The following is a 14,707-nucleotide window of genomic DNA, read 5'->3' as shown; positions in this document are numbered from 1 at the left end:
GGTTGGAAGATTAAACACTAAGTAATTAAACTTTGATCTAGTGTTGTATGAATTAAAAAAAATAGAATGTGGGGGTCCCACATAAAATAGAACACACACATTAGTAGTGTTTAAATTGCTGTATTTAATTTTAAATACCCGATAATGATGAAAATAATAGTAATTATTATTTTTAATTCATGGATATCACTCCCCATAATTTTAGTTTATGTTTGTGATAAGATTGAGAATCCAACTGAATTTCCTATCTTTCCTTTGTTAGTGGATTTGTTTCTTTTTGAACTTATCTGATTAGTTTGTTACTTGAGCTGATCTGTGGGTTGCTTAATTTTTAAGTTTCTCCAAATTAGTTACAAACTCTCCCTATAAAAGGAGAGCTCACCTAGTTCAAAAATCACACCAAAGAGTTTCATTGAGTTGTCGGGAACTCTTTCTCTCTTCTCCCTTTTTTGACTTGTGTTGACGAGTCTTTCTTCTCTTCATCTCTTTTTTTCTGTCCCTTCGAAATTAAGAGTGTTCTTAAGACCATAGTCCCTTATCGGTTTAAATGTCCCTTCGAAATTAAGAATGGTCTTAAAAACATAGTCTCTTCGATAATATAAGTCCCTTCGATAAAGAGTGCTATTAAGATCATAGTCCCTCTTTGGAATAATAATGTCCCGTCGGAATTAAGAATGAATGATCTTAACGGTATATAAAATATTATAATATTTTTCTATTTGAGGAGAAATGGTGGTATCACCATATTTGAGTGGTCGTAGTGTCATATTGATGTTTTGGAGAAATTAAAGTTAGAATGGTGGTAACACCATATTTGAGTGGTCTCAACACCATAACAGAGTGGTAACAATACCATATTAAAGTGGTTTCAGTATTAAAGAGTGGTCTTAGTACCATATTTGAAGGTGTAAATCTCGAACGGTTTTCTACAATGCAGTAGTTAACCGCACAGTTGTAGTTGGACTTGTTTTATCCTGGAGGCGGCGTAGTTGATAGTCTGCCTTGCACAATTTTGGGCAGTGCCACGAAACGTCTTAAAGAGAGCGACCTGGTCGTGACTCAACCTAGTAACAACTTCGATAGATAATAGAATTTGGAAATTTAAATATAACAGTTTGGAAATCCAAAAACAACAAACTAATTACTAATAACCAGGGTTTGTGAAAATAACCAAATAGGACTAATATGGCGCACAAGGAACATATAGTATATTTTGCATCATTCGCAAGGTTCTTTATATTATTTGATCAATAAACCTCAATAATAAATAGAAAAAATATTATGAAATTCAACGATCCACTAATGAAAAATAAATGTGCATATGATAAAATATTACTTTGTTTGTGCACATTAGACAAAGTCCAGAATCCAAATTCAGATAAGCCACTACAAACTACAGAATCCAAATTCTAACCTACAAGGAGAGTCAACTGCAATTCTTGATAATATATATCCTTAGAGAAAAAAAATCACTCAATCTGTTACAAAGATGGTGAAAAGGCATTAGAGTTTTTTCTCCTCAATTCTGACGCACCAATGTGTTCTATTAAGAGTAAAATCTTTGCTTTTTTTCTTTTTTGAGGGAAGTAAAATCTTTACTTGATAACAGAGTTTTAAATATCAATATGCTTTGGAATCGCATTGTGATCATATAGTGTAGAGTGTCATGGTCAAAATCAAATGATCAAAGCGGCCTAAAGTACAATTTGTATTGCAATTTTGTTAGCATAATAATTCATACAGTGTTTGTGAAAGCTGCAAAGCGTGTTTTTTTTGTCAAAATTACAATGACTAATCTCTTTTAGTTAATTCAAACATGCTAATACATTTATTATTTATTTCATACAATGTATTCACAACGGGAGCAACCAAAGTTGAAGGGTGGTACATAGAGCAGCCCTCATGAATAATAGTTAGAGTTGATTGAGAATTTGACTTGATCATGACATAGACGAAGTTGCTATAGCGAATAGTAATCTAGGAAAAAGAAAAGAAACTTACCTTCTACTCATGAGTAGAAGAAAAAAATATATTATATTATACATCAAACAATAATTTTTTCCTAAAACAAAGTCATCCTTCCATTCATTTAAGTAGATAATATGGTCATGGACATATTAGTTCATACCTAAATTAACTATCGTTACACATTCGTCTCCCCCAACTCAAGTTTTCCACATTCACACAATCAAAACGTTAATGATCATTCGATCAAAATTAGACGATCCAAATTTAAACTTAAATTTTAAGATATAAACACAATTTGGACCATCTAAAAGCTACCAATGTCTCAAATGTGTGACTACTAGTCCCCCAAATTCCCATAATACCCTTTTATAAAATAAAAAAAAACGTAATTAAACCCCACAAGCTTTGAAGAAAAGAGCTTCCTAGTATGACACTGTTCAACCTACATCACCATTCCAGTGCTTCTACCACCAAAAATAACATTTCCATTATCATTATTATTATTATCTCTTTCTCTTCTAACTTCAGGCACACCACTGAACAACTCTCCCACAGAACTAACAACACAACACTTCCTAACACTATTACGTACACTCTTCTTGTTCTTACCTTTCATATCTGAGGAAGAAGAAGATGAAGTTGGTGATAAAGGTATTGGCAAAACCGAAGGTATCTTAAAATTTGTTCTTGCCTTAGAACCTCTCAATCGCCTAGCTGCCGCGTCATAAGCACGCGCCGCCTCTTCCGCCGTATCAAACGTTCCTAGCCAGTGACGACATCTTCCGATTCTGTCTCGTATTTCAGCTGACCATCTTCCCCATGGTCGTTTTCTAACTCCTCTGTAGTTTTTCTTTAAAGGGTTAGTGTTGTTGCTTTTGGTTGGTTCTGTTAGGGTTAGGGTTTTAGGGTTTGAAACGCATGTTGAAGGTGTTGTTTTGTGATGGTGGGGTCCGAAGAGGATTTGTTCTCCGACAATAGCAGCGATTCCTTCGAGAGAAGGGTTGTGTTTTGGAAGGTTTAAGGTGGTGGTTATGGTTGTTGTGGGGTCGTGTGAGAAGCTTTCAATGTTCATGGTGATTATGGTGCCTAATATCAAAAGGTGTGTGTCTATATATACAAGATTTTAGTTGAAGATATGTAGTACTACCTCCGTCCCGTATAATTGACATACTTTGGTTTTTCACACAGATTAAGAAAAGTATATAAATAAAGGGGAAAGTGAAATATATTGTATTGAGAATGATAAAAGTAGTATTATTTAGTGTTATATTGTATTGGGAATGATGAAAGTTGTATTGAAAATTGAAATGAGTCAGTTATTTTGGGATACTTTTTTTTAGAAAATGGATCAGTTATTCCGGGACGGAGGGAGTACCAGTAATTGCTTTAAAAAATGGAAGATACTCCATGTAGGAGTAATTGAGTAGTGGACTATTGTATGTAAGAAATGTAGATTTTGCTGTCAATGTCGATAAGACCGTAATCCCTCATATTTACATGTTTGTCTTTTCTAGGCTGGTTCACTTTACGTAGGGATACCCCTTTTCAAAGGTCGTAAAGTAAGTTCTCTAGGGGCAGGATTTATTTAATAATAAGATTTCAAAATTTAAAATTCTTCAAAAAAGGAAAGAAAAAAAAAAACAACATTTTTTCTATGCAACCATAAACTAAAACAATTATTTTCATTTTTGAATGTATCAAAATTATAAAAATATATAATTAAATGTGTATTTGATAATTATATTAGTACTGAAATGTGTATTTCGCAATATCAAAATAGGTATTTAATACCAATAAAAATGTATATTTGGTTAGTTATCTTAATTTACTGAATATCTTGGTAAGTTATCAAAATAGATATTACATGTTTTCTGCAAAACAAATGAAGAATAACTTTTTAGGAGGTCATTAATCTTAGTATTTTTTTGTCTCAGATACAGGGAGGGAAATGTCAAACAAAATAGATGTATTTCATTCAAATATTTAAGAGCAGTGTAATTCTCATCTAAACACGTTTAACCGCAGAGTTTTGATGAAATTTGTTGCATTATTAGTGCTGTTATGATCTTGAGTAAGACTATATTGACAACACTTCTCATGTTTACGCAAGGCCGATCTAATGCATTTGTAGGTTTAAAGTGAATTTGAATTGAGGTATTTTAACTTTGTTGACTAAGAAACATAAAAATTAGAAATCTTAAATGTGTAATTTTATTTGATGCATGTTGAGTATTAAACATGAGTATCGCGCGTTTGAACATTGAATTAGAAGGTTAACAAAAAAAAAAAAATTGGTATCAAACTTGCAAGATGAACTACAAGTTTACAACTCTCCATTTCACCAAGTTAGACGCAAAAATGTTTAAAGAATCTGAGTCACAAAAATATATGTAAAGCGAAAAAGATTTGATGGCCTAATGTAAAGCCTAAAAAATTTGAGGGTCTAAAACACTTGCTTTAACGGCAACCCCTTGAACCGGCCATGTGTTTATCAACCAAACATGCAATAAACATAGCACTTAAACTTATTATTAAGAAAAAACAATAATTTTGACTTATGACGAACCAATAAACTTTATTTCAACTCTTGAGTACTGCATTTCCCAATATGTATAAATCTTTGCAAAGAGATGGAAAGAAGATAAATCAACAATAAAAATGAAGAAGTTTAATTGTTGGTATGAGCAAACAGTGGAAATTTCAAAAAGCAACAAAGGTCAAGTGGTATAGTAGTAATGAATGTATGTATAGTACGTAGGTGTATAGTGATAAATTGATGCGATACAATGAAGTGAAGGGAAGCGTCGTCAGGATGTCGTCAAGGAAAAGATTGTTTGACTGATATTAAGTCTGAGCCATTGCATTATATCAATATGCATGAGTGATGATGATATGATTGTACAAAAACTACAAATCTTTTTCTTTGCTTAATAGGCATTGTGCAGATACATTGAAATAACCATAGGGGAAACACCTGATGCCAGACCCGTAAATCAGTGCGCATAATGCTGCTGAGATAAATGATTTCTTTTTACAATGCTAACAATTCTAATTTTTTACTACCTCCGTCCCGGTATAATTGACCTACTTTGGTTTTTCACACAGATTAAGAAAAGTGTATAAATAAAGGGGAAAGTGGAATATATTGTATTGGGAATGATAAAAGTAGTATTATTTAGTGTTATATTGTATTGGGAATGATAAAAGTTGTATTGAAAATTGAAATGGGTCAGTTATTTTGGGACACTTTTTTTTAGAAAATGGGTCAGTTATTCCGGGACGGAGGGAGTAATGGGATAATAGTCACTTTGCTCCCTGAATGTGTAATAATTAGTTACTTTGGTCCTTCAATGTACCAAAATTTCAAAATAGTCTATGATTGTACACTTTATTGAAAGACTAATCTGACAATATTAATGAATCATTTTAACATTAGGGACTATTTTGAATAACGAAGTGCACAATCAGGGATTATTATGAAATTTCGATACATTGAGGGACTATTTTGATTACTCATTACACATTCAGGGACCAAAGTGATTATTACCCCTTTTTTAATTAATATAATTGTATTTTAATATTATCTTTTATTACCCCATTGGTTCCTTTAGAAAAATGATGGATTGTATTGGGATGACACTAGTTTTTTTTGTAAGTAATCTGTCGATCGGAATAAATTCTCCTTTTTAGAAAATAAATGGAGTTTTTGAAGTTGGAACTCCGACCCTTGTATATATATTATGTAATATCTCTATTAACTGAGTTAAACTTACGGGGACAATGTTTTTGATGACATTGTTTTTACCTCTTTTTAAATCAATCGCTCTCTCTTATCTGAATAATTTATTTTAATGATTCATCTATCATTCTCTCTCATTTTTTTTTGAAAGAATCTAACATTCTCTCTCATTTAAAATACACTAATATCACCAAATACTAATGTCGTCCAAGTATTTTTCAAAAAAGATGTGGTGTTTCTAAATTTGATAAGAAGGTAAGTAAAATATTATCAAAAGTTATTTCAATTAAAAATTGAATTTCTTATTAAGAGAGATTTCTCTCCACTTCTCTATCAAAGGGTTTCTTACAAAGAGATACAAGGGTTACAAGAAATTAGCATTTGACAAACTCTTTAAGAACAAACTTTAATTTCTATTTTTTTCCCGAATCTTTTCACGTGGCAAGAGACTCAATGATTTCTCTATCTAAGGTGTTACAATTGTTTCCCAAACCTAGTTTCAATACCAGAAGGAATCAACTCTTAACATTTGATTTCCTAAGGATTTTATCTTTTGGTAAACCTTATGTTTGTCTCATTCTCGCCTCTAAGGCACCGACCATTTCTCAAGAGTCTCTTTTGGTTCCCCAAGAATCACATCTCTCTCTCTCTCTCTCTCTCTCTCTCTCTCTCTCTCTCTCACCCAAAACCCGAGCCTTGAATTTATACAGTTTGTTCAGCCCTTAAAACATGACGATTAGGAAAACAAAAATATCATGCGCTCTGCGATGCAAGTCATTCCCCCGATGTCGCGAGTTAGACAGTGGCTGGACATCCTGCAATGCTTCGGGTTTCCGCGTCGTGAGATAGTAAGAACTGGAACATTTTCATATACACACGAGATTTTAAGGCATATCTAACAATATCAAATGGATTAATGTGCCCCGGCTCAGCTGATTGACACATATAATAGGACTAAATTGGGCTAATGCACTTCTGACATAAACTATGCGACCTTGTGGGTCTTCCAAACAATGGCTTATGATGCAAACTTATAAGCTAGCCGGACAATTTCTTATATAATCATTTTTATCATAAAAAAAAATAACAGAGATGTAATACACAGCAACACCACTTTGTTTTTTTACACACACCAAAAAAGATAAATGGCTTAAACTGTTCTTTTGCAAAACGATGTTTACTTTAAAAAAAATGTTCTTCATGTGAAATTTGATTTCACGATAGATGCAACAACATTATACTCGTGTGAAAATCAATGCAAACACATACCACATAAATTAACTTCTATCAAATGTCTTCATAAACTTTGTCAAGTAGAAGTTAAAATATCAATCTAATCAACTTGCATATGAAGTGTATACCACTCAACCATTTATGCAAAGAGTAATGATTTCCGTACAAGCATTTTCAGATAACTTTTGGGACAATCTTCTTCTCTCTTTCTATTGGTAGAAAATAATAAAGAGAAGGAGAAAACGAGAGTAACACACACAATGAGAGTATGATAGAGAGAGAGAGAGAGAGAGAGAGAGAGAGAGAGAGAGAGAGAGAGAGAGAGAGAGAGAGAGAGAGAGAGAGAGAGAGAGAGAGAGAGAGAGAGAGAGAGAGAGAGAGAGAGAGAATTGTCAAATGCTGTCCCAAAATGGGTGTATAGAGTATTTTTCACAGCTCACAAACTGTGGTCTTAGAAATAACAAAATGTGACCTTACATAACAAATCAATTATCAGCATAACAATTTTAAATAGATAACTTATTGGTCTAAGTCCCTTGATTCTTGAACATTTATGTTACAATAGTATCTCTTGATTCTTGAACATTGATTTTGTAGTTTCTTTGCTCTATCTTAAAGTTGGTTTTTAATATTGATATATTTGTTATAATAGTTTAGACTTAGGCCCTCTACTTTATGATGTATTAACACTTACACATTCATATTTTACATGAGTGTGTAAACCTTTGTTAAATACATGAACCTACTTTAAAGTGGAAACCATATTTTACAAAGGTTGAGGTTATAGTGTGGTTTTAAACTATTTCAAAAGTATTTTTTAAGTTCAAATCTCATAAAGACCAATTTGAATCAATTCAGTGCAAATAAAATGGTTTAGGATCATTTTGAATCTATTCATTTAGTTCATTACTTAACACATACCACATTTTGTTACACACAGTTCGTCAAGTCTAACTTTCCTCTTTTTCCAAAAATTAATGTAATGATATATCAAGTTCAAATTTCATCCTATGTATTTCGTCCATTTCACAATCAAGAGTGAATATTTAGTAATTATTATGCTTATACATTCAACTATAATAATAAATGTATTTCTGAAACATATATTGATCCACACATTGAATCTTTGTTCAAAATTGATTGTTTTCATGGAACTAGGAAAAAAAAATCCACTCTCTCTGTCCTCGTGTGACTGTTGATAAAAAGGTTATTCATTTTTCACATACTTTTTTTAAAATTATTTACCATGACAAATAATAATTAAAATCTTGATATCGTTATTAGATTGTGCACATAAAGACGTTAAGAATTAATTGGAGTCAGAAACAAATGGATTCACCATCAACGTGGGTAGTTTCACTAGCCTTTGTGGTATTATTTAAAGTTTAAATATTAAATATTAAAAATTTATTAAACATGTAAATATTTTTAATCTACATTGTTTGGCGTTCTTTAGAATGTTGTCAAAATGTGCAATACAATATAGGATCTTGTTGAAGAATTTGTAGTTGATTGGATGTGCTCTTTTGAAGATATAAAACATGTATATTCGATTAATGTCCAAAATTGTATCCCATTTCATTATAATTGATATAAGATTATCTATAACCTATGTGTTAGAGTTTATATTTAACATGATGCAATGATAAAATCAAATATATATACCAATTGAAGATTGTTGTGGTTGGTGACTAGGATGAAATTGACAATGAGTCTGTTACTAGGTGATCATAATGAGCTGAAAATTAAGTTGAAGAAGATATTGCACGAGCTTGGTGCACTAAACAATTTTCCTAAACCAAATTTTGCCTTGGATGATTCATCAAGTTATGAGCATTGTTGTTATGTAATTTAAGCTTGTTTATCTATTTTGATTAAGACCATTATGTTTGGTTTTGTAATGTCATAGCCATTTGAATTTTGTTTAGTTATTTTAATTTATCGGGCAAGGTTATAACTTCAACGTAGACAATCATTTGTATCATATGGTCTTTTTTTGTGTTTATCGGGCAAGGTTATAACTTCAACGTAGACAATCATTTGTATCATATGGCCTTTTTTTGTGTTTCAAATGTACCCTTTGTCATAATATGTTAAGTCCCTACCTTGTGTCAAGTACAATGTAGTAAATTTTATCATATTAATGATAACCTGTGTCAAGATGTCTTTATCTATTATAACAATGTTTGAGTTTAATAGTGATATCAACTATGCTTGGTCTATATTCAAACTAGATATATTAGTTATTCAATGAATTTAAATAGTAAAATGTTCCTTATAATTCAGACCGGATGGAGTACCAAAGAGATGGATTGAATTTGTGCACCTTATCTACGTTGTATTTATTTATTTATTTATTTATCTACCACACAATTCACCTATGTATAGGTCGTGTAAATCATTGTTTTCTTATGAAATGAGAGTGTCTTTGATTGGTTGCAATTTCATCCCACAACAATATATTTACTACAATTAACTACAACTAGCCAATGTGATAAAAAATCACAACTAATATACGTCCACAGTAAATTGTTTTTCTATACTACAAAAGAAAATACTTATTTACCTATCAACAGAAGGTGACATAGTTATCTATGTTGAGCTGACATCAATCAAAATCATTCATTTGTTTTCAACTATCTATATTATATCAATAAAATAAATAGTGAAAGACAAATTATTTGTGTCAATTTATCATGGTAACTCTATCCATCGTTTTTTTATGGGTAATATCTTAGGAGTTGGTGGTGTTAGTGCAAACTTGTACAAAAAGTTACATTTAAAATTTTGAGAGGCAAGAATGCTATTCAATTTATAAATGATAATTTCATCTTGTCACTATTCCATTTTCATTAGTTGTAATTCTTTACACTACCATATTTCTTAACAATGTTAAATATTCTTTACAACAACAATGAAGTTCATATACAAAAACCAACATATGTACCTTTAAATCTTCAATATTTTTAAACTTTTTTTGTGCCTCAAAGTCGTTGTATAAGAAAAAAAAACTCGTGACTCTATTTACATCAAACATGTTATATACATAACCACATAAAAATAGATCAATAAACCAAAAAAGGGTTATGATGAAATTAGAACAACACCCTTATCTTCGCAGTGCTTACAATATTCAACCTTAATGAAACAATTAACAACCAAAAAACCAAAAGAAACCGTGAACTTTACCAAAGATTGAGTTTTTGATGATAGTGTATCTTTATAACAGAAAAAAAGTTTAGGAAAACATTTCAAAATTATACAATAAAGTCACAAAAAAAAACAAGTTAGAAGAAGGATTTATACTAGTAAACCATATCGAAAAAGGGTTCTAAATATAGTTGATGCTCTAAGAGAAATTGTCACTACCTTGAAGTTTCATAGAGCAGCGTGGAAACAAGCTAGTGATAAAGAGCAACAACAAAAGCATCGACAACAACACCAATAAGAATCATCATTAATAGTGTCTTCTGACCAACTTTCACATGTTTTCAAGTTATGACTTTGAGCAAAATTTAAGGTTCAAGCATAGGAGGAATCATAGGATTTATATATCATGCATAAACAAATTTTCAAATGATTTTCCTATTCTTATTTTTCTCATATTTTACTCTCACTTTCAAACTCTCACGCATAACCTATTTCTTCATCATTTTCTACAACTTATTTGGTTGAAAATTCAAATTTTACCTTTGCAAATCAAACTTTAGGTTTGAACTTTAGTTTACATAATTTCAACAATTTAGATGGAACCTTTTTACTTAACAACAACAACAACAACAATAATAACTCTTCATTTTGTTCTTACTCGTCTCAAACATGATAACTTCTTTCACTTTCCTTAGCAAGTGATCATGAAGCTCCTTCAATTAATGTAATATCAAAAAAGGAAGATATAACATTAGAAGTTGATACCATTAAATCAATGGTTACAACTAAGCTCAATGAAGTATGATCTCATTCAGTCGTGGATGGTGAACTTATGGAAGAAATGTGATCATTATGAGAACAATATCAAATGGAGTGGAATAATACCAAGAATTTAATTACAACAACTTCATGGTTAAATGTCTTAATGAAAATGGAACATGATGCATATGCACCACAAAACGATGATTCATGTCATGTTTTTTATGAATCATAAATTTCCAACTTGGTTGAATGGACAAGAAGAAAACTGCTTAGAACAGTGGTAAGATGATCACTTCATAGAACTCAATCCTCAGCTTACCTTGATAAGTTCAACATAAATTTCATAACTTTTAAAAATAGGGTTAATTAAGTTTTTAGTCCCTATAAATATTCACAGTTTTGTTTTTAGTCCCTACAAAATAAAATCACACTTTTTAGTCCCTGTGACATTTTCCTTAAGCATTTTAGGGACTAAAAATGCTGATGGAAAAATTTTATATGGACTAAAAATGCTGATGGAAAATTTTACAGGGACTAAAAATGTTGATGGAAAATTTTATAGGGACTAAAAAGTGTGATTTTATTTTGTAGGGACTAAAAACAAAATTCTGAATATTTATAGGGACCATTTACTCAATTAACCCTTAAAAATAAAATTTTGTTTAAGGAAGTTCTCTTTTGTTGTACTTTTGTACCAGTCAAAATAAAAGGTACAAGACAATACGTGCAATTTTGTTTAAACATAATATTGAGAAAGGATTGTATATCTCTTAAATTGTGTGAATGTGTACGTTAGAATTCTCAGAATTATAAAAGTAGATTTGCCTCCTATAAAATGAAAATGTACAGTATCATAAATATAAAATACAAACATATAATAATTACTTGAAGCATATATAATTTTTATGCACACTATACTTTTTCTTACATTTTTAATTAAAAAATATATAACTTATATGTATACTATATATATTTTAAACGATATCCGTCAATTCAAATTGGTAGATTACATCATAACCAAATACAATCATGTACCATGAGAATCGAATTATAATACTATTAATAATTAATTAATTAATAGTTCTATTAAGTTACCTGTTGATGTGGTTTTTAACCAACTAGGAGGCCTATGAACTATTTTTGTGTTCAATTAAAGTATTTTATTTTTCATTTGGTTCATTTTATTATAGCTATTGAGTCGAATGGAGTTATTCGCAAGCTTGAATCAAGTCAAGTTCAAGTTAAAAAGAAACAGTCGAGTTTCAAGTCGAACTAACTCTTCTTTAGTCGGGTCGACTCACTTCCATCCAATTTTCAATCCTATTTTTGGATCCGTCCTTAAAGACAATCACACAAATCAAAATACCAGCAATCAATATATGCAAATATTATACAGTATTGGAAAAAGAAAATGCAAAGATTGTTAGATTGCATGTAATGATATATGAATGATGTCAGGGCAATGGGTCATTCTAAGGTCAATAAGTAATAATGCATGGCTGTTAGATTAGATAGGCCAAAACCAGCTGTATTGCTAACCAATTAATGCAGTGAGATTTCATTTGGATTTCCGCTCCAGATGCTTGATAGGTCCGCAAGTGAACGGAAATATCGGTTTTAGTATAAAAGATGTCGAATCCCACAGAGACCAATGTCAAGTACCATTATCTATTGTCACATTGTTTATCTAAGGCGATGCAAATTAATTTGCTTGCAAAATTGGGAAACTAACTTGTTTTTAAATACTTTTAAAGACAAGAGACCGGAATATAATTCACGTCGACCGTGAGTACTTGTTAAGTTATATTTTATTATTGTAACATGACAATATTTTCGCGCGTAAAAAGAATTAAATTAAAGGGGTCGTTAGCTTTCGCATGTACGACACCGAATTTCGACTTTATAATCTATTCGACCGCTTTCGCGTGTACGCCTTACAACTTCAAAACTCCGTTTGAAAACTAATCAATTTACGCGCGAAAAGTTATTTTTAGTAGAAATTTTAATTTAAAGGTACCGCGGCTTTCGCACGCCCGTTACCAGATTTTAAGCTTATAACTGTCAGCTTTCGCATGCACAGTTACAATTTTAAAATCTCTTTTTGGAAATTAGTAATTACTAAATTAATTATAAAAACGCTTTCGCTGTATTTCAAAATCAATTTCTGAATTTTCTAGGTCAGATACAAGTTTCACTCTTTCGATATGAAACAGGTATCACGTTATTTCAGCTTTCGCCGTAAATATTCATCGTTAAAAAAGCAGAATTTTTAGACTTAAAAATAATTTCTGTTACAATTTATAATCATACAATTTAACAGAGTACCATTGGTACGACGTTCATCACATTCCGGACTCTATAAAAATCTACTCAGACATAGTAATTATAATAAACATGCTTTTGTTTATAATATTCATCATCATTGAAACAACAGAGAATTAAAACAAACAAATATGAATCAATATAAGCAAAGTGGACAGAACCTGTTAATTGATGGAAATTGGATATAAACAGAGAAAACCACAGGAATCAGCTACGGTCCAAGAAATCAGCACAAATCCAATTCAAATGATCACTAATTTGAAACCTGCAGCAACAAGGATTTTGAATTGAATGGTATTTTTTTTGGTTACAAAGCTAATAAAAAGGAAAAAGAGAAAGCAAACAAAAAAAGAAAAGCCTAAGCTCTATGGAAGGCAACTCCCATGGCGTCGCTTTTGATCACAGGGAGGAGAGCAGCTGGAGAAGAATCATGGATTGTAAAATCTTCATTCGAATTAGCACCGAGCTTTGCAAAAAAATCCGCACATTGATTTCCTTCTCTAAGACAATGTTGTATGGAGAAATTCCTTGTAGACAAAAGATCCTTGATATCTTGAATTAGAACAGCATAAGCATGATAGGTGGGAGCATGCTTGGTGAGGAGATGAATAGAGGGCATAGAGTCTGAATAGCAAATCATCTCTTCAATACCTGAGTCTATGGCCAGCAGAAAACCACGGTGTATTGCTGTGAGTTCGGCAAACAAAATATCTGAACTAGAAGCAAGATGACCAGAGAAACCTTTAATGAAGAAGCCAGCCGAGTTTCTAATGATACCACCAAAACCAGTCCGAATAGGAGTTCCTAAGCAGCTTCCATCGACGTTGAGGACCATACCATTAAAGTTGCTGCTGTTCCAGCGAACAAAGCGATCAGGTTTGGCGACGGTTTCAGCACGCAAGGCGGAATGAATTGTCGCAACCGTATTTTGAATGTGGAACTTGATGCGGATGGGAGACCAGGTATCAACACTAAGATATGTTTGATTTCTATGCCTCCATGTCCACCAAAGCCCGGCCGAAAGGTGGTTGAATGAGCACCAGTGGCGTGATTTTTAATCCAGATTGGTGCGGCATCTTCTGAAAAGAAATCCTGTTGCATGAAACCGAGTTGGAGCCAAATGTTTTTTGAGTGATTGCAGTCTCGAAGGCAGTGGAGCAACGTTTCTTCTTCATTCTCGCATCTGGAGCAAGTGGCAGATGTAGTAATATTTCGGTGGTGCAGCAGAGATAGAGTCGGGACAGCATTGTGGCAAGCGAGCCAGATAAGGAATTTGAACTTTTCAGGGACTTTTAATTTCCATATCCATGTCCAAGAAGCCATATGAGGAGGATTGTTGTTGGGAACTGAGTTACTAAGTAGCCAAGAGTAACCAGACTTAGCCGTATAAACTCCATTAATGTTATCTTTCCAAATGAAAGCATCTTGGACTCTATCATTGAAAGTGGGGTGATAATTGTTAATGAAATCAGGAATAGATTCGGGGAGAGTGGTATAGAGAACCTGTGTGGGTTGAACATTTTGAGTGAAAAC

The 14,707-nt window shown here is 32.0% G+C and overlaps 1 protein-coding gene and 1 pseudogene across 1 annotated transcript; one reads left to right on the top strand and one right to left on the bottom strand.

Moving 5' to 3' along the window:
- Positions 1 to 1,889: 1,889 nt before the first annotated feature.
- Positions 1,890 to 3,119, bottom strand: LOC146925896 (ethylene-responsive transcription factor ERF084-like). Its single transcript, XM_085708056.1, has one exon. The coding sequence runs from the start codon at positions 3,038 to 3,040 to the stop codon at positions 2,411 to 2,413; it is 630 nt and encodes a 209-aa protein (XP_085564182.1). The 5' UTR covers positions 3,041 to 3,119; the 3' UTR covers positions 1,890 to 2,410.
- A 6,910-nt stretch (positions 3,120 to 10,029) lies between these two features.
- LOC146925895 (uncharacterized) lies at positions 10,030 to 11,101 on the top strand (annotated as a pseudogene).
- The last annotated feature ends 3,606 nt before the right edge of the window (positions 11,102 to 14,707 follow it).

This window comes from Medicago sativa, chromosome 4, assembly GCF_051527215.1.
Source record: "Medicago sativa cultivar Bolivia chromosome 4, Bolivia_mono, whole genome shotgun sequence".
In the NCBI taxonomy this organism is placed as follows: Eukaryota; Viridiplantae; Streptophyta; class Magnoliopsida; order Fabales; family Fabaceae; genus Medicago; species Medicago sativa.
Note: the sequence above shows the minus strand (reverse complement) of the source record. Positions and strands in the feature narration are given on the sequence as shown.